The 23,303-nt window shown below is 31.8% G+C and overlaps 1 protein-coding gene across 1 annotated transcript; it reads left to right on the top strand.

Annotated features, from left to right (window-relative positions):
- The first annotated feature begins 379 nt into the window (after positions 1–379).
- LOC123655402 lies at positions 380–21,764 on the top strand. Its single transcript, XM_045591215.1, has 4 exons — positions 380–520; positions 16,445–16,559; positions 21,156–21,312; positions 21,635–21,764. Exons 1-4 carry the CDS (start codon positions 380–382, stop codon positions 21,762–21,764), a joined length of 543 nt encoding a protein of 180 aa, XP_045447171.1.
- Positions 21,765–23,303: the final 1,539 nt, after the last annotated feature.

Raw genomic sequence — 23,303 nt, 5'->3', positions numbered from 1 at the left:
TTAACGACATATTTTTCCTACACTACTGGAAGAGATTGCTATAAGCGATAAGGCCGCCTTTGCATACATTATTTATTTTTATATCAAATGGTTCTAAAATGTATCTTCTTTTTTTTGTGTCCAATAAAGCTTAAGAAGTAAAAAATAAAAATAAAATAAATAACAAAACATTTAATTTCATAATATCTAAATCGTTTATTACGTCTTACTTCTCATTTCAAATTCAATTTTATGCCGATTTTATCACGAAAACAGATAAAACTCTACTAATATTTTCATACAAAAAATATTTTACATGACCGCTAGTACATCGACCCCCTGGTTATGACTGTTGCGCCAACCTATCGTTACTACCTGATAGGTACTATTACTGCATAATATGTATGATTTCCTTTCACAGGCAGCTCTGTCTCACAGAAAAGAGTCAGCTGCACCGCTGACGGTAGACAGAGATGGCACGATCTTCCATCACGTTCTCTCCTACCCACTCGCCTTGGTCCTTCGGCTCCGAGTACTACAGGTAATTCCTATAATTAATTTCAAACTTTTAATTACGTCAAGAATCATCGTGTTGAAGGATTAAATTAAATATTACTTTCATTAATGTTTAATTATAATTCGATTGCTTTTTGCGAGCACTTGGGTCAAATCTATTTAATTAATAATTTAATAAATAAATTATTTTAAAATTACTTAATATTATAAGTTTTGTAACTTATATAATAATAAATATATGTAGTCGTTTATACACAGTAGCAACATACCTGTTGTCCAGCGCATAACAAAATTGTATCGAAACTGTATAAGAAAAAAAAATCGTTCTGAGATCTATTATTGCAAAAGAAAACCTCACAAACTAGGGGTCAAATTCAGACTAACAAATCTCTTTGTTAAGGTATCCATCAACATAAACCAGCCACTTGCTTGCGAGGTGTTTTGTTCTGATTTACAAACGACGAATTCGTAATTTTTTTGCAAAATAAGTGAAAAGGATCCGCAATAAATAAATAAACAAAAAAGTTAAGTTACACATGAAGAAATTGATTTTTTAATGTGTAGCTTAAATAATTTTTACCATATTTGTACTTACTTAAGCTGTGTGGCTACGGCATTAAAGAGTATAGCCTCTGTTCCCGTGGGTGTCGTAAGAGGCGACTAAGGGATAACACAGTTCCACTACCACCTTGGAACTCATAAAGCCGATCGGTAGCGGGATCACCATCCAACTACTGGCTTTGAAATACACAGGCCTAAGACGAGCAGCAGCGTCTTCAGTGCAACAAAGCCAGCCCTGCGGTCACCAACCCGCCTGCCCAGCGTGGTGACTATGGGCAACACACACGAGTTCACGCCATTTTTGGCGCGAATTTGTGGAGGCCTATGTCCAGCAGCGGACTGCGATAGGCTGAAGTGATGATGATCAGTACTTAGTTAAACTGTGTGTTTCCTTTCCTTCTAAAAAATTAAACTAATTGAATTTAAAAAGTAGAAACAAAGATTAGCCGTCATTGTACATGAGTAATACTCAACTATTTCATACTACATAGCATTCATGTTTGTTACATAACAATGGAGACTCTACTAGATCTTTGCAAGCCACAAACAATACTTCCACACATCATCTTAATATGTGAAACAAAAATATTGTACCCATTTTTACAATAATAAAAATATATTTTCATTATGATTTATCAATAAAAAAAACATTTCACACACTACCATGTATTTGACACACATACGCATATCATATACACTCTTTTGTTGATTGTCAGTCTGTAGTCAAATTGAATTTTTTTAAAAAAGGTTTTTTATTTTTCATTATTTTTTTTTTGTTTTCTTTAATTTAAATTTTTAATTGGTCAAATTCGACCTCTGGTCGACCACTAGTATATATTAATACGATAAGGTTTGCCTCCCGTTTTTAGAAAATACCTTACAATTACTCCACATAAATTATATATCATTTTATAGATAACCGCTTACTCTACCCGCATCCATAACTAAAAAAAAAATTATTAATGCTTTTGTTTTTGTAAATTAATTAATTATTAAACTTATATAGGTATATATGGCTTTAATTTTGAAACAGCGTCAACATTAGCACGGGTATTGCTAGCACTTAATTATTATTAATACGAAATTAATATAATATACTTCACAAGAACCCACACATACTAAAATGAATGTATACCTGTCGATATTATTAGTAACTCAATGCTGCAGATATTCCGAGAATATTCGCTGCATTATCTCGCTTTTGTATTGACCAGTTTACAATCATGTTCAATTTGCATTGCACTAATTTATTATTCAAATCGATGTGACGTACCTGGAATATTGATATAATAAGGTTAAGAATATTTATCAAAAATTAAAATTATAAATTTGTATTAAACGTTGCTATAAATTAGATAATAAATTATTCAATACTTCACACTCAACGGATAGTAGGATTTTCTCCTGTTTCGGGAGTCTGGAAACGTACACAGTGCACAAACGCTCAGACTACGTCAATCATCTATATGGCCAATATAAATATTTGTCGGTGCTGTGCCTGCTACGCCAATGCGTCATCATAACATAAAGGTACGCCTTGTAGATTATACTAATGGCTCCTAGCGTTTTCATTTGAGTAATTTACAATCGCATAAAAACGCCGCGATAATATATAGCCCATGTGTTAATCTGCATTTCCAGCTTACTAGGTACCACTTTTCATTAAAATTAATTCATTAGTTTTTGCGTGAAAAAGTAACAAGAATCAATCCATCAATCCTTTAAAACTTTCGCATTTATTATATCTGTAGTAGGATTTATTGAATAAAAATACACATTATTCATCCTTCTTAAATTTACGTAATATATGTATAATATTATTATATAAATTCAATAATAAATTTGTATAAATTCAAAAAAAACGAGACATTGAATATATCTACTAACGATAATATCAAAAGTACTTGTTGAAATAACTCTACGGTACAATCATTATTTTATTTTAAACAAGAAAACGAAACAAAACATCTTTTAAGTTCAGCATTCAAATGTAAGGACGCTTCGTATAACAGAAACCATTAAATTTTATATGAAAGATTATAATTTACCTTTTATATTCTAAAACATTTTAAAATAATATTTATTTTATGACGATAATGTTTAAGCAAGTTGATAAACACAAAATGAAATATTACAACATTAAATATCTTTCATTTTGCCATTGTATGTAGTAAAAAAAATTGACAAGTTACGCGATGTAACCGTAACGAAAAAAGTAAAAGGTTTTTGTTACAATTACAAAAGTACTAAAACCCGGTTCCTATATCGGAAAACGATCCGTTTTACCAACGATCTGTTCTATTTCGAAGAAAATTGTTACTAATTATAAATGTATAAAATAATTATGTTAGCTATGATGTCGAGTCTAGATGTGTGTTTATTTCAATTTCACCTCTGGTTCCTAAAAATACATATATTTAGCTAACGACAATTTGATTACACCCAACTCAATTACGCTTGCCGTTAAGTTCGCTAATTCGATACAGGTGTGGAAGACAACTTAACTAACTTTGTAAAATTATTTCAAACGAAACTGTTGTTAAAATTAACAAATTTCAATCCATCAACATTTTGTATATTAAAGTTACTTACGTTAATAACACATTTTATAATAGCTTCAAGTTAAATTAAATATTGTTTAAATTTTAATTACTGTATTAAAATGTTCGTTATGAATCAATACAATAAGTTTTAAAACAAAAGTCTGGTCACAATACGGTGTTTTCAGTACACATCATTTTAATGGTTTCAATAAAATACCAAAAACTACACTAAAAGGAAAAAAAAACTGTCATTTCGTATACTATACAGTAACACAAAAACAGGCGCCTGTTGCAGTTTTTAATTACTACGTCATAATGACTATATTTTAATTTAGTTCAGGTTAGTTTTTTTTTATTTTTTTTATTATTAATTTAAAAACAATACAGCCATACTCTTACTATTGTGCATTAGCTTCACCCCTTCACCTATACCGGAATAAGGTTATAGCAGTCTCCACCTCAGCTCAAACCTCACCTTAGAATCAGACGCGAAGCTCAAAGGCATTATAGCTCTAAATAAAACAATTCTAACCTCAAAATTTTAACCACGATCCATAACCATGGGGTTTCAAACGGTGGGAGTGGTAACAGAGGGAAACCCAGACCCAGACCCCCTCCCTCCCTCCACCCCAAACCTCATAAATCGTCACCCGGTTATCTATAGCCTTACCTAAACATATTATTTTAGACAACTTATTAGAACCTATAAAATTTGTTTTATAAGGCAAATCGTCAATTTTTTTCGTTTTCTTTATATGAATTATGTTCTAGCTTTATTATTTGGTGACACTGACCACGTTTACTGGTTCAGTGTTCTGTATTTAATTCTGGTCCCGTCGTTTTTTTTTTTTGATTAATTTACGTTGTAATAATACATATGTATATATTTATATAAATACAAATGTCACACCTAGACTCAGGCGGAAATCGAACAGGCAATGCGCGGAGCAGAAAACAGGGCCGCTACAAACAGCGCCAAAGAGCTAGTCAAATAAATAAAGGCAGATTTATAATTGACTGACGTGTCATGTCGTGTCGTATGACGTGATGTATTGTGCAATCAGTACAGCCGCAGCTCTAGAAAAGGTTAAACGTTTGAAATGTTCTTCTATGAGTCATCTGATTCTGATTCAGATTTTAAAGAAGATGTTCAATTTTATATGCTAAAAACTTTTATTATTATTATTAATATACAAATATATTATATATTATATTACAACAACGTCAATCTTACAAATTGAATTAAGTCATCCATTTTAAGACCCAAATAAACTATTATTTTATAATTTACGTAAATAAACAAGCGACGCTGACGCGTCATAACACAGCACTGCCGCACGCACATTAATCTGACGTGTCCCCCCACAACGGACTTATCTGACGCGAACCGGGATCGGTTCTGATGCGACACATCAGAAGCCATCACGACATGACACAACACATCAATGTAAACGTTGTCATACAAAATATATGATACCGATTCTGTTCTGATGCGACACGACACGACACGTCAGTCAAATATAAATCCGCCTTAAAAGACCTACAGACCTATCACTACAAACTTCAACGTAAAATACACACCTTTACGCTTTAAAAAACACTTTGACAGCGCAGGATGTCAGATATTCATATTGTGTGACGTGGACAAATTATCCAGACTCCCAATCAAATATGTTGCTACCGATATGCAATTTTAAGCTGATACATCGTTTCAAAGTGTTTCGAATTGCGTCAACGAAATATGCAATATATAATACTAGGAATTTAACTGAACTGTAGCAGCGAATAAAATAATTTCGTTGCATTGCAAATGCTTTGTTGTATAAAAATCCCGTTTTTTTATACAAAAAAGCCGCAAGTGCTACGACAAATTATGCGGCTTAAAAATATTATTTAACTTCACTTCCCATAAGACACCATTTTTCTTGCAATGTAAATAAAGGAAGTTAAATTACCAAATTAAATAAGTTAAATAATTTAACATCTAATATATACAAACATGTACTCTATATAGATTATGTTATATCGTAATACACGAGCAAAATTCCAGCAGACGCTCGTATCTCTCGAGTGCATAACACCGAGTTAAACATCGTAATATTTGATAAACGCTTGTAACATACATATTATACTTAATATATTATACTCCTTGGTACCCGTAAACATTTGCTTATATTTGCCTCCTTACCTCTTAAGCTTGAGCAGTCAAGACAAAAAAAGTGTGTGTGTGTGTACTTATGTACGCTGGTGAGAAGTTATACTTCACATTGCTAACTTCCTCTTTGTTGATTAGCTAACTTCAGGGTGTCGGTTTTTTGTAACGTTGTGGTCGCGCATCATAAAAATTAACTGTCATAATTTATCTCATAAAAAAACTTCTAAAATCCATATCATAAAATCGAATATAAAATCGATTAGACAATCGAATGCAAAAATTGAATAAAAAATCGATTAAAAAATCGAACAGAACAGGACAGAAAAGAACAGAACAGAACAGAATAGACCAGAACAGACCAGAACAGAACAGAATGGAATAGAACGGAATATTGCAGTTTTAAAATAAATAAATTTCTAATATAAAACTTAGGCTAAGTTACTCCTTATTACATCAGGTAATCTGCCAGTGAAACTGCCGTCAAAATCGGTCCAGCCGTTTCAGAGACTAATTTAAAATTACGTCTAGTTTTAAAAAGTCGTCGTAGATCATCGGTCCAGCGGGTCGGAGGACGTCCCACACCGCGTTTGCCTCTTGGCAGTCTCCACTCCAGGACAATGTAAAAATTCAGGAATTATAAAATCAGCTAACACTAACAGCGGCAACAGCAATAGACTAGCTTGAGTTTGAGCTCTTTATATCTCACAGATGAGGCTTTTGTCTATTTGTGGCACATTCACAAGCTGAAATGGCAGAATATTATTTCTCTGTGTAAAAAGTTTTCGTAAAATTCAAATCAGTTTTAATATAGTCTGTTCTGAATATATGTAACTTCAATATACGACGAGAAAATTTTATTCGCATTTCCTCTCCTATTCACTTATTTAAGTAAAGCATTCGAATCCAGAATATTTAGATTATTATTCAATCAACTAATACATTTACCTTATTTGCGGGCATTTCTATAGTTACAAGCAAAAAGCTGGCATGGTTATTATTATAATAACTAGCTGTGCCCGCGACTTCGTCCCCGTGGAATTTAAAAATATATTGTTAAGCTCGTAAAGTTACAAAATAAATATATTTCTAAAATAAAAGTAGCCTAAGTTATTTCCTATATAAATTAGTTGGAACAAACAGACAGATAGACAGAAATTATAAAAAATGTTATTTTGTTATATGTACCGTTTATACATATGAATTTAGTAAAAAGCGGTTATTTTAATATTACAAACAGACACTCCAATTTTATTTATTTGTATAGATATATAAAACTAAAGGACCTTACGTATGCACGACCTACAACACGATTTATCATTAATTATCATAATTCTAATCTCATAAATACATATCTAATTAAACGGTTTTATTTAGCTCACCCCGTTTGTTTTATTTTTTATTATTTATTATTCTTGGGTCAAATTTAGTAATTCAAATTTCACCCTGTTCCTGTCAACCGATTAATCTGAAATTTTGTATACACTTTGGATTTTGGTGACAATACAATTATGTTTATTCATTATCATTATAAATTCAAGATGGCCGCCGCTACAAAATAGCGGATAATTTATGTTTTATTAATCCCATCAATATGGGTATCAAATGAAAGGGCTCAACAAGCAGAATACAATATACTATAAAAAATTGAAATCCAAGATGGCGGCCGCTACAAAATGGCGGATAACGTAGGTTTTATCAATCCCATCAATATGGGTATCAAATGAAAGGGCTCAACAAGCAGAATACAATATACTATAAAAAATTGAAATACAAGATGGCGGCCGCTACAAAATGGCGGATAGCGTAGGTTTTATCGATCCCATCAATATGGGTATCAAATGAAAGTGCTCAACCAGTATAATCAATGTACTATATAAAATTAAAATCCAAGATGGCGGTCTCTACAAAATGGCGGATAACTTAGGTTTTATCAATCCCATCAACATGGGTATCAAATGAAAGGTCTCAACAAGTAGAATACAATTTACTATGCAAAATTGAAATCTAAGCTGGCCGCCGCTACCAAATGTCTGATAACAATTTTTTATCAATCCCACCAATATGGGTATCAAATAAAAGGGCTTGACAAGAAGAATACAGTGCACTATACAACCTCAATATTTAAGATGGGCCTTGCAATAATGAAGCACTAAATGAATTAAACAGAATGCGAAATAAAAACTAAAAACTAGAAAATAAAAATAGGTAAAAAAACTTTTTAAGTTAAACGGTTTTATGTTAAACATACATTGCAATGTTTAAGATAAATGTACTAAAAACCAAAAAATAATAAAATAGATACAGTCGTGGGAATTATAAACATATGCATAGACTAGACTAAAATAAAACCGTGGGGCACGTCAATTGTCTACAAATTATCGACTTAATGTGCGATAGAAGAATCGTTTAATTCGTCGTTAAAATAGGCAATTGGCCCGCAGACGGTGAGGAAATTACTTACTATTTTCTTGCTCATGGAAATTCCAATAGTTATACACTCCATGTAAATAAAAGAGATGTTTCAACTAGTTTATCGTTGGACATTCACACTGCTGGCTGGCGAGGAATCGTTTCACTGCTCGTAGTTTGTCTTTAATCGACAAAACATATGATAAAAGTACTACTCGCTCACCACTATGAAACCCTAAAACTCGCTTATAATCGAGCTTGCTAGCTTGTTTCCACATTCTAGCCCTACTTATCACACGTCCATCGTTGTCGGTTGAACAACTGCCTAATTATAGTGTAACATTACAAAACAAACATTTTAATCAACGATTGTAGACAATTGACGTGCCCCACGGTTTTATTTTAGTCTAGTCTATGCATATGTTTATAATTCCCACGACTGTATCTTTTTTATTATTTTTTGGTTTTTAGTACATTTATCTTAAACATTGCAATGTATGTTTAACATAAAACCGTTTAACTTAAAAAGTTTTTTTACCTATTTTTTAAAAAAAGAAACTAGCAATTAAATTCGTATATTTTTATTACCTTTTTTTTATAAAAATATTATTATTAAATTGTAGATTTTAAAATATCAAGTTTTACCTCATTGTGTCTCTAATATTTAATTTCGACTAATTATTGTGTATTATATTAATATTATTTTAATATTCAATTAATTATTTTCCAATATTGTTAACTAAAGCTTCATCGTTTGCGCATATTACTGATAAGTTAGTAAACATGACGAAACAGCTCTAGATATATGAACACTCCCACAATATTACTTTTCAACCTCAAGGACAAGAGAAATTTTAGGCAGGAGTACTTAAATACTCAGCGCTGCCAGCCTTAATTTATATACACTTTCGCTTCATACGCTACCCCTACATTTGTGGTTCATTTAAGTGAACAATGAATTGTTACAGACTTTGAATAATTAATAATTTAAATACGAGTAAATCAAAATTATATCCGTATACAAGTAAAGAAAGATTCTGGAATAGACTTTGTTTTGACGACGTAATATATAATTCATGTAAATACAAGTAAGGAAGGCCTCTGTGCGATACCATGAAAGCTCGTGGGAATTGAATAATATAGAGAACGGTCAGTCGGAGACGCGGGTTCGATCCCCGCTGGGGCGGTCAATTTTTGATATGATATTCATAAATGTTTATTATATAGAAATTTCAAAATACTTGCAAAAATGAAACTGTACATTATTTTACCCTTTCATTTACTAAAATTAGGATTCTGACTGTATAAAAGGTAAAAAAGGTTCCTTTCCGTATTTGTACTCAGACATTGATAACGAGTGCAGTTTTAGTTTTAAACTAAGTTAGGTAACAAGCGTAACAAACGCGAGCATTAGTGTTTGCATAATCATGAAACACGTTTCCGTAATTAGCTTTTAAGCCCTTTAAACTTTTAATAACGGAATGAATAAATTGTCCACAAGAATTTATACTTTTAAAAGTGACGTAAAACATTAATATTTCAGCTTTTTTAAAAAATTTCGTATTGTTTTTTAAATTATAATTTTGTTAAGAGGGCTGCATAATAATATTTTTTTTTGGTCTAATATCCATTCTATTCAAGTGCGAAAGAGTTATTTTTTTATTTGTTTTAATTGTTTTTATTGTGCTGTACTTTTATATCCAGGTACAGCAACGACCTAATTCGATGTCTCATTATTGTTTGACAACTGGAGAAAAAAAAATTCACCCTAGATAAAAGCAATAACTACAAAGTATTATTAAATAATGTAAGAAAATATATGTAAAAGCCCCCTCTCTTCCCGCGGGTGTCGTAAGAGGCGACTAAGGGATAGCACAGTTCCACTACCACCTTAGAACTTAAAAAACCGACCGATGGCGGGATAACCATCCAACTGCTGGCTTTGAAATACACAGGCCAAAGACGGGCAGCAGCATCTTCGGTGGGACAAAGCCAGCCCTGTGGTCACCACCCCGCCTGCCCAGCGTGGTGACTATGGGCAACACACATGAGTTCACGCCATTTTTGGCACGCCACTTGTGGAGGCCTATGTCCAGTAGTGGTCTGCGATAGGCTGATGTGATGAATATGTAAAAGATCCATTTTAAATTTTGTAGGGACTGACTTGTCTCAAATTATCTCCAGAAACGCTCAGATTACCTCATAAAGTTTCTTTCACAACCACGCCCAAGATTTTTTTAAGTTACGTCCTGTCAATTAAGGAATGCCTTTCCAGATACAAACTCACAACCTTTAAACTAACGTCCACATATTCCATTCACGATCATTTTAATATTCATCATCAACAATTCATCTAATATTCTTTTATTTCCAAAAAGTATTTTATAGCAAGCAATAAAAGAGCTATCACAAACGAAATTGTTGCAGAGATGTCACAATTTATTATTAGAAAATATCCAAAAATCTCTTTTTGCTACAGAATATAATGTTGGGAGCAATCCCTTTGAAACGTCGATCTTCTAGTTTGGTAATACGATTTGTAAGCAAGATATGAATATATTCGGATGTTTCTTATCTTGGGGAAAAGAAAAATGTCATTTTCTGTATAAGCACACATTTAAATAGTAACACCGAAAATTAAATAATAAAAAGAAAACCTGTATTTTGAATCCGGACATATAACGCACAAACACAAACGTTTAGACCACGATAAACATTTTCGTGGCCATTACGTTTATAATATACTCGTAGTAATTATTTTTATACATATAACCGTAATTAGCTGTTCTGGTGAAAAATAAGTTAAGTTGCCTTAACACTAACGTTCTTGAGTTCGAATCCTGTTCGAAGCTGAGTATTGATACACATATTTGTTTTGGAAGGTAAGCTCAAAGTAATCTCTGATCGAAATCTGTAATTATGGTAGAAATTATATCCGTCAACCAAAAACGTGGTGATTCAAACTAAACCCCTTCTCGTACATCGAGAGAATCCTTTAACCAGTAGTAGAACATTAATGGGTTAACTGAGATTTAAATAAAATTCGATATTGATATTATTTTAAATCATATCCTTCGTGATATAGCCATGCCCTGATAAAAATTATTAAAAAAAATAAAGTTCATAAGCGATGAAAAAAATGCGGTAACCACAGAGACTATGATGAGTTTAGTTTACTGAGAGAAAGACAACATCGAGTTCAATAAGCCTGTTTCGATTTTTTCACGAGCTCTTCTGAAAAACTCATCATAACATCACCTAAATACTTTTGGAAATATGTTAAAAACAAAATGGGATCTGCAAACTATCCTTCTAAATTCACACATAACAATATTGACTACACCAAGGGCGATGATATATATAACGCACTTAACAAGTTTTTCGAAAGTGTTTTTTTAAAACCTCAACGAGCAAACCCTACAACACCTTTACTAACTCTAGTAGTAACTGTTTGTCTAAAATTAATGTTAACAAAGATAGTATTTTAAAATTTTTGCGAACTATAGACAAAGTAAAGGTGCAGGATGTGACGGTATCCCGCCGTTGTTTTTCGTTTCTTGTGCTGACAGCCTTTGCTATCCTATTACAATATTGTTTGACAGGTCACTACAAGAAAGAATTTTTGCTGATGCCTGGAAAAAAGCCCAAATTGTTCCCGTCCATAAAAAGGGTTCAAAGTCCTTAATTTCTTACTATCGTCCAATATCCATCCTCAATACTATCGCTAAGTTGTTCGAAAAAGTAATGTATGAATATGTCTACTCAATTATTGCTAAGGGCATCCCACATACATAACACGGATTCATACGCGGTAGGTCAACCTTATCTAATTTAGCTACATTTTCTGATTTTGTTTTAAAAGCAATGGAGAAGGGTGGACAGGTTGACGTGGTCTATATGAATTTTGAGAAAGCTTTCGACCGTGTAGACCATGACATCCTTCTTGAAAAGCTACACGGTCTCGGAATTCATGGTGATTTGTTACGTTGGGTGCGGTCATATCTTACAAACCGTACGCAGCCTGTTCTTTTTTTCCACCGTGTTAATGTTTTTTTTTCTTCCTTTTTATTTTTGTTTTTCACATTTCTTAATTTAAATTTTAAGTGGATGAATGGTGTAATTGGCCTTTTTGATTATATTTCATTCTTGTTTGTTTTATATTTTTTTCTGCGCTATGTACCATCCCTTAAATAAATAAAGAAATAAATTATTAAAGTATATTTTTCTATTTCTGCAACTTTTTTTTCTACCTTAAAAGCCAAGTTTTATAATCTTTCCTGGTTGTAAGTACCTTTCGTGGAAATAGTCTCATCTTACTCGATTATCTCAAACTGCTTATCTCAGGTCCGATCAAATCAGACTGATGTGAATCTTTTTAATACTTTATGCGTAACGTTACTTAATGCGTTTGTTAATTTCATTAGAAAGATTTAATCCAGCTAAAACCCTGGATAGTGTCTTTTTTTACAATTAAACTCAAACGTCTTAACAAGTCCAAATAAAAATAATATTATATGTGATAAACCAACATAAACATATTACTCGTATTCAGCATGTATTTAAACTTATAAGCTGTCCATATTTTAACACTTACTGTGTGTTTGCGTCCTTGTAAAAATGTATATTTCATTTATGTAACAGTGATCCGACGTCTTATCGTCTTTATTTGAGTAACACGAGTTTTATTCGCACAAACATACGACAAATATAAAAATTAATAAAAATTCTTAGCAGATTTTTTTTCTATTTATTAAATTGAAAAAAGAACGTGTGAACGTGTCGTTTCTAATAAATATTTCCATGCATAAATATTTATTTATGACTAACTGCCCGGATAGACTTCGTTCTTTCAAAAGTTTATAATATTTTTTTTTTGTATTAAAACCTACTGTGCCTTAAGGAACATACAAAAAAATAATTAGCTGCATTGGTCAAGCCATTCTCGATTTATGCGCTTAGCAACATTCGTTTTGATTTATATAGATTGACGGCTTATGACAGAGTACCGGACCATAACAAGAAGCTAAAAAATACAACCGGACCACCAAATAAAAATATTTGTGTCCTCAGCCCCAATATATTAACGACCTGGTAGCGGTCGCTACAAGTAAAAATTTACCCGGGCAGGTGGGTCGACAGCTCGCTCGTTTAGAAGTATTCCCTAGGGCATACCATAAAAGGGTCACACGAATAACACCAACCCAACAAAATGTAGGACATAAAGCATGACACAAATATATTTTATATTATATTTATTCAGTTCAACATTTCTTAGTTTAGATATGCGATATGCGACATATAAGTATTTAAACATTTTTTAATATCATATCAAAAATTGACCTCTCCAGCGGGGTTCGAACCCGCGTCTCCGACTGACCGTGTGGAGCGGTCAATTTTTGATATGATATTCAAAAATGTTTAGGATTCCTAATATGTGGGTAGCACAAAAATTAAAAATCGTAGATATATAAGTATTTCTAAACTAAAAACGGCGTGAACTCATGTGTTTTGCCCTTGTTGTCGCGTGTTGGCAAACGCAATGTGGGACGTCCCCCGGCCCGTCCGTCGATCAACATAAAATTTTGGTGTTGACGGGGTGAGGATTGCGGAAAACCGGTATGTCTGGCGTGAACTTGGGGAGGCCTATGTCTAGCAAGGGACTGCAATAGGCTGAACTGACTGACTGACTGAGACTACTACAGAAAATAATAGTTTGGAATGGTTTGGAAAGAGACTTTAGGATACCTATCTGAGTCATCCAAATTTTGTCTAACGGATTTCCTGTAACATTCACACATTGTAGATTTCAGGAAAAAATTGCTAATTTTGTTTTAGCGCCTTTAAAATATTCAAGTACGTATGAAATAAATTGATTCTAATTTTAACTAAATGTAAAGTACGTTTATCACAACCATAAATCAAATCTTCGTATTGTATTGTATAATTAATTTCGTATACGTCGCGAAAAATTAATATCCAGCAAAGAAAATTCCATTATAATAAATGAATATAAATTGATGGCATTAAAATTATTTATGGCGGCTTCACAAATTAGATCAATTTAGATAGGCAATGCTGAGTGAATAGAGGTAAATAATGAAATAAAGGTAAATAATAAAATATTTTTTCTTTTCCTAAAAGTACTGCCTCCATATTCTGATATTTCGTTAGTATCATAAAGGTATGGCCTTTATTGTGATATAATTTTTTTTTATTTATAACATTCTTATGAAAAAAGTCGCTAAGTAAAATATACAAGTACTTAGAGATTTAACGTAGCACACAACTACGTAATGATGGACATAAATGAAAATGTACTTGTAGATCAAGTTTTTTAATATAAATATCTAGAAAAATACTATTATGTACATGTATAAGAAATTAACTATGTATGTCAGGCAATCAGCTAAGAGTACTATCTCAATTAATCAATCACATTGATGGACATACCTACGCAATGAAATTCTTGTAATAAAACTCTCTCATAATAAAATCGAACGTATATAAATAAATATTTATGTGGAACAAGCTACACCACATGTACCTGTATAAAACTATACATTTTCTACAACGAACTGGTTGTGTTATATAAATAAATAGATCGCGAAAAAAGTCTTTTCGTATTTTCTAAAAGTTGCAATAAAATCTTTTTGGTTGTATTGTTTATAAATAGCTGGTTTTGATACCATAAATAAAGTGACATTTTAAAAATGAAATTCAAAAGTAAAAAATAGTTTCCCGCCAATTTTCATTTGTTTTTCTGTCCGCCAAAATGGCTGAATCCAACGAGTAAATTCGGTACATTTTAAAGCTTTTCTTTAAAAAAGGGAAAATGAGACTCAAGGCCCTTCAGAATTCTTAAGGCAGTGTAAAGTTAACATCAAGAGAGTCTTTCAAAACTACTTGTCGCGGTTTTTTCACGACAAGTCTCAAAATTTCTACAGCAACGGAATCGTGTTACTACATACAAGATGGCGGAAAGCTATCGAACAAAATGATACATATATATTATAATAAATTTAAAAAAAATTGTAAAATCTTACCTTGAATTTTTTTATAGAATACGATGAAACTTTTTCCCCGACCTAATGTAGTTTATTTGAAAGAAAAAATCTGGTGTACATTAAAGAATACATTAAATACAGCGGCAATCTTCTAAACAATTCTAACGACTTTAACGACAGTTAATTCTGTGGAATGAAGTTTCTTTACCCAAATAATTTATAGTATTTAATCTAAAATGTAACCACGGTTTTTTGAATCAGAAAACAATATTTTATTACATACACAGTAGGGTTTTAATTTATAATTTGCATGTATTATTTTTTCGGTTGACGCCGCTTTGACGCAACGGTTATAGCCATGGATTGTACCTGTTGCGCTGGCGGTTGCGTGTTCGATTCCCGCATGGCACAAGTGTTATATCATGTGCACCTGATAGCGATCGTTACTCATAGTAGGAAATATATCCGCCAACCCGCTTTCTCGAAGCGTGGTGGATTAAGCTCCGATCCTTCTCCTACATGGGGAAAGAGGCCTATGCCTAATAGTGGGATATTACAGGCTGAAGCGATTTTTTCGGTTTCTAAATAAACATCATCATTAATCCTTAATCTGGACCATTTTTTTAATATTATATGTTTCCCGGTATGAATACGTCTTCAATACAAATCGGTAATTCCTTAACAACAAGTAAGCCGTCTGTTAGATTGCTTGAAACTCGATATATCTATCGATATGTCTCATTTGATTGATTGCATACTGATCTGTTTTATTCATGTAAATGTTACTGATACCAACATACAAACGTTAGCCAATTTTTAACCGATTTCAAAAAAGGAGGAGGTCTCAATTTGACTACTTTATTCATGTTACTTTGACTTGGTGGGGACATATTTCGATGATTTTTTTGTTATCAAAAGATAGTATATGTCATGTAGTCCCATGTAAATTTAATCGAGAACTAACAAGTACTTTTTGGAGTTATCGCGAATAATGCGTACATTTACTTGACTATTTTTTCGTCGTACATACGTTGTGTTACACTTCATAACCGATTTCTATAATTCTTATTTTAATCAAAAGATAATGCCTGCTTTGTTGTCCAATCTACATTTTATTGACATCTAATAACTTCTTTTTGAGTAATCTTTGATAACGCGTATTTACTTGACTATTTTTTCGTCTACCTACGGTGTATTACTTGTCGTTGTAATTGCAGTAAAACACAATAATGTATCCGAGTAATAGACATTTTATTAAAAGTAATATCTTGTTACAGATCGTATGCGGCATATCCACGATGGTTATGGGAAGCGTGGCGTTTATAGAAGAGAGGCAGAAGTTCAACATGGGACTTGGTATTCCTGCTGGCAGCCTCAGCGTCCTAGCTGCTGGTAATCTATACTAATATTATTAAGTGGCAAATTTTGTTTGTTGAAATGCGCTAATTTTAGGAACTACTGGCTAAGTCTATAGGCTATATAATATCACGCTAAGGCCAATGGGAGTTGAGCATTATTAATAATACGGGAGAAAATATTTTTTTTGAGACCTTCAGTTCTAAAAAAAATCTAAAAAAAAAAGTTCTAAAAAAATTCAACGATGGCATATGTCTATCTTTTAAGGTTATCTCATTATAACGTTTTTTTATAGTAATCAAGTTTGTTCTAAAATAATGCATTAGTTGTGAATGTGGTTTTATAGATATTATATTAATCCCTTTCTAAATAAAAACATTACTCATAAACGTCTATTTCTTTTTCTACAAAATTATCATTTCATTCAAATATCTGAGAAGATATCACAGTTTTGAAATAACTCCGCAACGAATTAATAATCATAAAAAATTAAAAGATCATTTTATTTCATTATTATTAGCCAGGCATATAGATCCTTATAAATAAAAAATACTACATAAACAAGACGATTTTGTGAAGATAAAGCTTATCTTTGCTATTATTTAATTTGGACGTAAAATTTAGGAGACAATGCAAAATCAAATGACTTGATGCCGCGTCGCTCTGCGCGTCAGTTTAAGTCACCTCAGTTGCACAATAATGGTTTTAAAATGTGTACTTTAATAAATAACGAGGGATACAAAAAAATCTATATGTTTTTAAATTTAATTATAGTATAACACAACTTCACTATCCAGACATACATCAAGAGGAATATATTACATGTGTCTAAATGAAAAGACGAGTTACTTGACATTGCTGTAATTAAACAAGGAACTTAAGTTTCAAAGTCTCAAAGTTCATAATAAGAAACTTCTTTTCTCCTTTGTCAGTCAAGTAATGTTCTAGTTCAATTGTTTCTGTTCTCGGCTTTAATGTACCTACTTCATCGGAAACTTTAACATTTTAAAACTAATTTGATGTAATTTATACTAATTTGATGAGTGAAATGTATGACAAAATGACAGGAGAAAAAAATTCCAACAAAAACCGACTTAATTTCACTGATCATTGAATTAAAATGAACAAACAACCTGATATTTTGAGTCACTTGAGTTCTGGCACTTTTTTCCCTTTATCATTCCCAAAAACATCGTGCAACAAATTCGCAAAATTTCAATATTTTTTATAGGATTTCGAAAAACGATTCAATTACTACAGTTAGTCGCCAGAAAGACTCAACAGTACTTGGTGGCGGTTGAGATAATTTGCCCGTCGAGTTGGTCCAGAGCCTAAATAAGATTTTTTTCTGTTGAATCCTACATCAATGAAAACAGATAACATACTTAAAAGATACAATTTAGATCTTCTATATCTTTTAATTTATCTTGCTGGTGAAATCTAGGGAATCTGTTACAACAGAAATAAATATCACCTCGGGAAATAGGAAAAAGCTGTCAATGAAATCCGTTGCTACATTTCTAGCGACGATATTTTCGAGCCTTTGACATAAAAAATACTTTCACGAATCTAGTAACGATTTGAACAGAATACTTTAGTCCTCTAATCGATATATCGTTATCTGTCTTTTAATGTTGAAAAAATAAATAAAAAGATTTTCTAAGTAGCTACATATACGCACAAAATATAAAGGCCATGCAAAATGATTAGTTATTGCTTTGATCGAATGTTCCAGATTCTGAACCGATGTGGTTGTAATTATGCCAACAATCAAAATTACCGAAAATAATTAATTTTGTTACAGCCTTGTTAATGTTGTTGAAATGTATAATTTAAACTTTATTTATTTTTAAGAGATTTGATACGATAAAGATAATTGGATTGTTTGAAATTTGAAACTAAGCTAGTAATACTCGGTTATAAATAACTTCTTCAGTAATTCCATCATGTCAAAAATAATGTCAAGATCAGCTAAAATTGCGAGAAATTTTGAAACGTTTATCCGCCATTTTGCAATATAATAACTTCAAATCTAAAACAACGAATCCCTCTCTTTGTTCCACCATTCACCTAGTAGTGCATTTATAATAATTTAGTATTTTTATTTTTACATTTTCATAAAATAGAAATATGTATTTTACAAAACTGATGCCATTATTAGTCGTTTAAAATCAGACGTTCAATGATCAACTTATATAAGAATTTATATTTATTTAATTATTTTAATAAACATCGTTTATAGTATTTACCATATAACTGAAAATTATTATTCAATACATAATAATAATTACGATTTAAAACATGTCTTAACGGAATGGTGTTACTAATGCTGACAACATTTGCTCGTTAGGAATTCTCAGGACAAAAATTAAATAAATCTTCTTATCAATTGCAATGGCTATGTTCGTAAAATCAAAATCAACAGAGTTATACTATAGTATTTACTATAAAGTACAGTTTTTAGTAACTAACTCTCTAATTACTGACTTAGCTTTTGTACTTTTATAAACATTTAAGCCAAAGGTAAAAAATAATCAAATGAATTTTGTGATAAAAACTTTTTCTAACCACTTGTTTGTTCTGTTTGTTACAAAGGCACTAGTTAACTACTACGTAAATAACTATTACATACAACATGTGAATCTAATTACGTATCCTTGTTTTCTCTAGCTTATATATATATGTAACAACACTTACATAAATACGTATTTATATACATGTTATTTACTCTGGTACAACCATTATGTACCATGACTTTGCTTCTCGTTTGCTTCTTCATCTATACAAATAAATAAAATTGGAGTCCTTTTTGTAATATTAAAATAACCGCTTTTTACTAAATGCACATGGATACATAAACGGTACGTATACCAAAATAACAATGTTTTACAATTTTTGTCTGTCTGTCTGTTTGTTCCGGCTAATCTCTGAAACGGTTGGACCGATATTGACGAGACTTTCACTGACAGTTAGCTGATGTAATATGGAGTAACTTAGACTACTTTTATTTTAGTTTTTTTTTATAATTCTGCGAACTGAACAATAACTTTTTTGTTAAATTCCACGCGGACGAAGTCGCAGGCACAGTTTTTAATGTAACAGTAATAGAAGGGATCAAGGCCCACAATGTACCTGCTAATTTTATATTCCAAATATCCATAGAGGACAGTAGCCATTTAATATCAGATAATATTATTAAAAAAATGTACGTTGGCGTACCGATTCTAAATTGATTACAAATTTTATTTATGTCAAAAAGTACATATTCGCCATATTAGATTACACAAAAAAGGCGTTAATTGAAAGAACAACATCAATACAACGTAGATCTATTTATGTGTTTATAACATAAATGTATACGTATACAGTAATACATTTTATGGTAATCATTACTTTTACAAACTTTAGTAATATTATTACAAGTCAGGGGTGATTTAATTGTTTACGTCTTTAAATTTATCTACATATAGACACAGGATATTGTCATAAGCGGAGCGAACGTTTTTTACTTAACGATGAACGTCAGTTGTTGTTTACTTGATTACATTTGTAATCTGGGTGTTTTCATTTTAAGAGATCATTTTTAAAACAAATCATGATCGTATTTTATAACTACATTTATGACAACCTTTTAATTAATATATAAATATTCTATTTAACAATAGCAACAGTTTCGAATAATTTTACAACCGTCGCTCTTCACCTTTATCATTATTTTCATAGCCGTCAGCTTCTTTACAAAGCAAATGATTTGGACGTAAGCGTTTCACTGTCACTTAGAGAATTATTGCTTACACAATTTCTTCGAATTAAATTTAATTGGGAAACAATTCTTAAAAAAACCTTAAGTATGCTACAAATACATACAAAACCTGAACAATCCTTTTTATTAGCAAAGCTGTTTTTCTTTATTTAATATGTTTGAAAATAAATTGTTTTTAGGTACATTATTTTATATAAAGGAATACTTTTAAAGATTTAAGCTTAAAAATAGCAACCAAACAAAATATTCCCTTGTAGCGAAATGTCAGGATGATATGCCGACACCAGGACCCTAAAATGTAATTTAAATCTGTGCGGAAAAGGGCGGGTTGCTTCTAATTTACACTCCTATTATAAGCAAGATTTTATTTTTTACAAACAGTCTCTTAAATGGTCTTACTTGTAGAAATTTTCACCAAAACATTATTCGGTTTTCGTTTGTGTAAATAAATGAAATGAAAAAATTGTAGAAAAACTTGAATTGAGAATAAAAAATAATTCTTACTAAAATAATAAAGGAAATCATTACGGGGTTGTAGGCTTGGAATCTAGCAGTAGGTATACAGACTTTGCTACCATCATTTAACGCTATGCAAAAGAGATGATAAAGTTTACACTTTTGAGGTTACACTTTTGATTGAAAGTGATAACTGTAATAGTTTCATAACAATCGGTTAACAACAAAAGATAAAACATTTTCATATTATTAATTAATTTGTTAATTTATTTAATTATTATTCGATTAGTAAATGAGACAATTTCAACTATTTTCATTGATCTTCTTAGGCTGTAACGATAACATATCATAAATATTACTTTAATATTATTGCTTACCAACTAAAAGAAACGTATTTTTTTTTTGTCATACAGCTGTTTCAATACACACATCCCGTGGCTGGGGAGTGACAAGCGGAACGGGTGCGGGGACAGCGGTTGCACTTATATGGGTAGCCTCTGGTTGCCTTCTAATAACATTGATAATACAATGCTGTCGAACGATACTGAATCCACCAGGATTTGATCAAGGGTAAGACTTTGTTTAAGACTTTGATTTTTATATACTAGAAATGTGGTAAACAGGATGTGGGAAGCGCATACCGTAGTCTATGGATCCTTGCAATAGCGTCGCAAGCACTTTGCTAACCGACCATTCCAAGAGAAGTTCTATTAAGCTGCGTTCTTCTTTTAGATTAAATTACTTAAAAAGTCCAAATTTTAAACAAGATATCCTGAGAATATTAAGAAATTAAGATTTAATAATATCAGTAATACTTAAAATACATAAAAAATAAATTAATAAGGAGCAAAAATAATTTAAACTAGAACATATATTTTCCTATCTTTCACAGAGATGGTCCAGAAGAAGACGCAAAGCCATCGTCACGAGATTTGGTAGTAATCGCCTGTGTGCAAATAGCACTAGCGGTGGCTACACTTTTAAGCGCAGTTGTTTGCGCGCGAATCGACTATAGCGCATGACGCGAACCGCCGGGCGCAATCGCGCGTCGCCGCGTTAGCGAAGCGCCCGCTCCCGCTCCATCTTCTGTTAACGTGCCACAGCCCGATAGCGTAGAACGTGAAAAGGGAGGGCGTGTCGCATGGCTTATATAAACTTTTATTATACCATTACTCGTCGTACATTCAATGGTTTTTATTAGGTTGTGTTTGATGTTTGTGTGAAAATTGAAAATTTCGTCATATCGTCCCAAACTTTGCTAACTACAGTAATGACTATCTCGGTGTTATTTTAAAGTTTTTTTCGTCGTTTCTGTAAACTATCTTAAATATATGTGTTTAATAGTTTTAGAAATAAGTCATAAATAGTGATGTAATGATTAGTTAAGGTGTTTTATTGTTAAATTTTTAATTTAAAGATATGTATTTATTCGCATAAAAATACGTAAACGGGTTTTAATAGCATAAAACAATTACAGTTGAAGCAAGATTCATATTTAAGTTACCGCGATTGACATTGAAACTCCCGATATTTTGAGTCGTTCTTAAACATGGCGTCTGCAACGTCGCCGTAATTTCGGGAATATCAAAATGACAATCACAGTCAGTCCGTTACGTAAAAGTGTTGAAGACGATCGTGAACGCTTAAAAACTCACTTGTATATTATGTCACTACTAAACGAGGCATATTTTGGTTTTTAAGCTTGTACAGATACAAACACTTTCCCTGCTGTGGTACAACTAAAAGTTCTTTCTACACAGTATATTTCTATCTCAAAGAATAGTTCATATTATAATATCAACCTATTCTGTAGATCTAAACTTGTATTTTTGTAATAAAATGTTCTTCAAGAGTTTGTTTGAATTAAATTCATCCTTAAAATCCTCAAAAGTTACGCTAGCTGCGATATATTTTTAAATATGAAATAATACAAGTACTGCATTCAAAGCTAAAAATTAATCTTTATAGGAAGCCTACCTACGTGGTTTTTATACAACTAGGTCGACACACAAGCGTATGGCTCACTTGATGGAAAGTGATAACCGTAGCTTATAGATGCCTGAAACGCGCCAACATCGCAAGCGCGTTGCCGAACTTAACCCCAATCTCACCAACAAGAATACAACACTGCTTGAAAACAGTATTATTTAGCTGTGATCTGCTGCAAAGTCAAGGCACTTCCATAGTCGGACTGCTCCTTATTTCGAGCAGGATATATTCCCTTTAGGCTACCTCAGTTAACTACCGGACCTGTGACAATCTTAAAAAATATAATAAAGTTATCAATATTCTATTGCCTTTAGTCTTTTTATTCCAATTTTCATCAAAATCTACGTATAGAATAATAATAGAATCTAAATATATTAACGATATTAGTACCGTAAAATGGGGTGAATAGACACAAATTTCAACTTCAACACTGATTTTCTTACATATTTTGTATAGAAGCTTATTAATAAAACATTGTGAAATCGTGAGTCGTGTTGTAGTATACCCAATATGAATCCAAAAAATTTGCGAAATCATGTCTATTATTTGTAAATTGAGAAAAAGTAGGTGGT

The sequence above is a fragment of the Melitaea cinxia genome, chromosome 7, assembly GCF_905220565.1.
Source record: "Melitaea cinxia chromosome 7, ilMelCinx1.1, whole genome shotgun sequence".
Taxonomy (NCBI): Eukaryota; Metazoa; Arthropoda; class Insecta; order Lepidoptera; family Nymphalidae; genus Melitaea; species Melitaea cinxia.
This window is presented reverse-complemented; position numbering and strand designations above follow the sequence as displayed.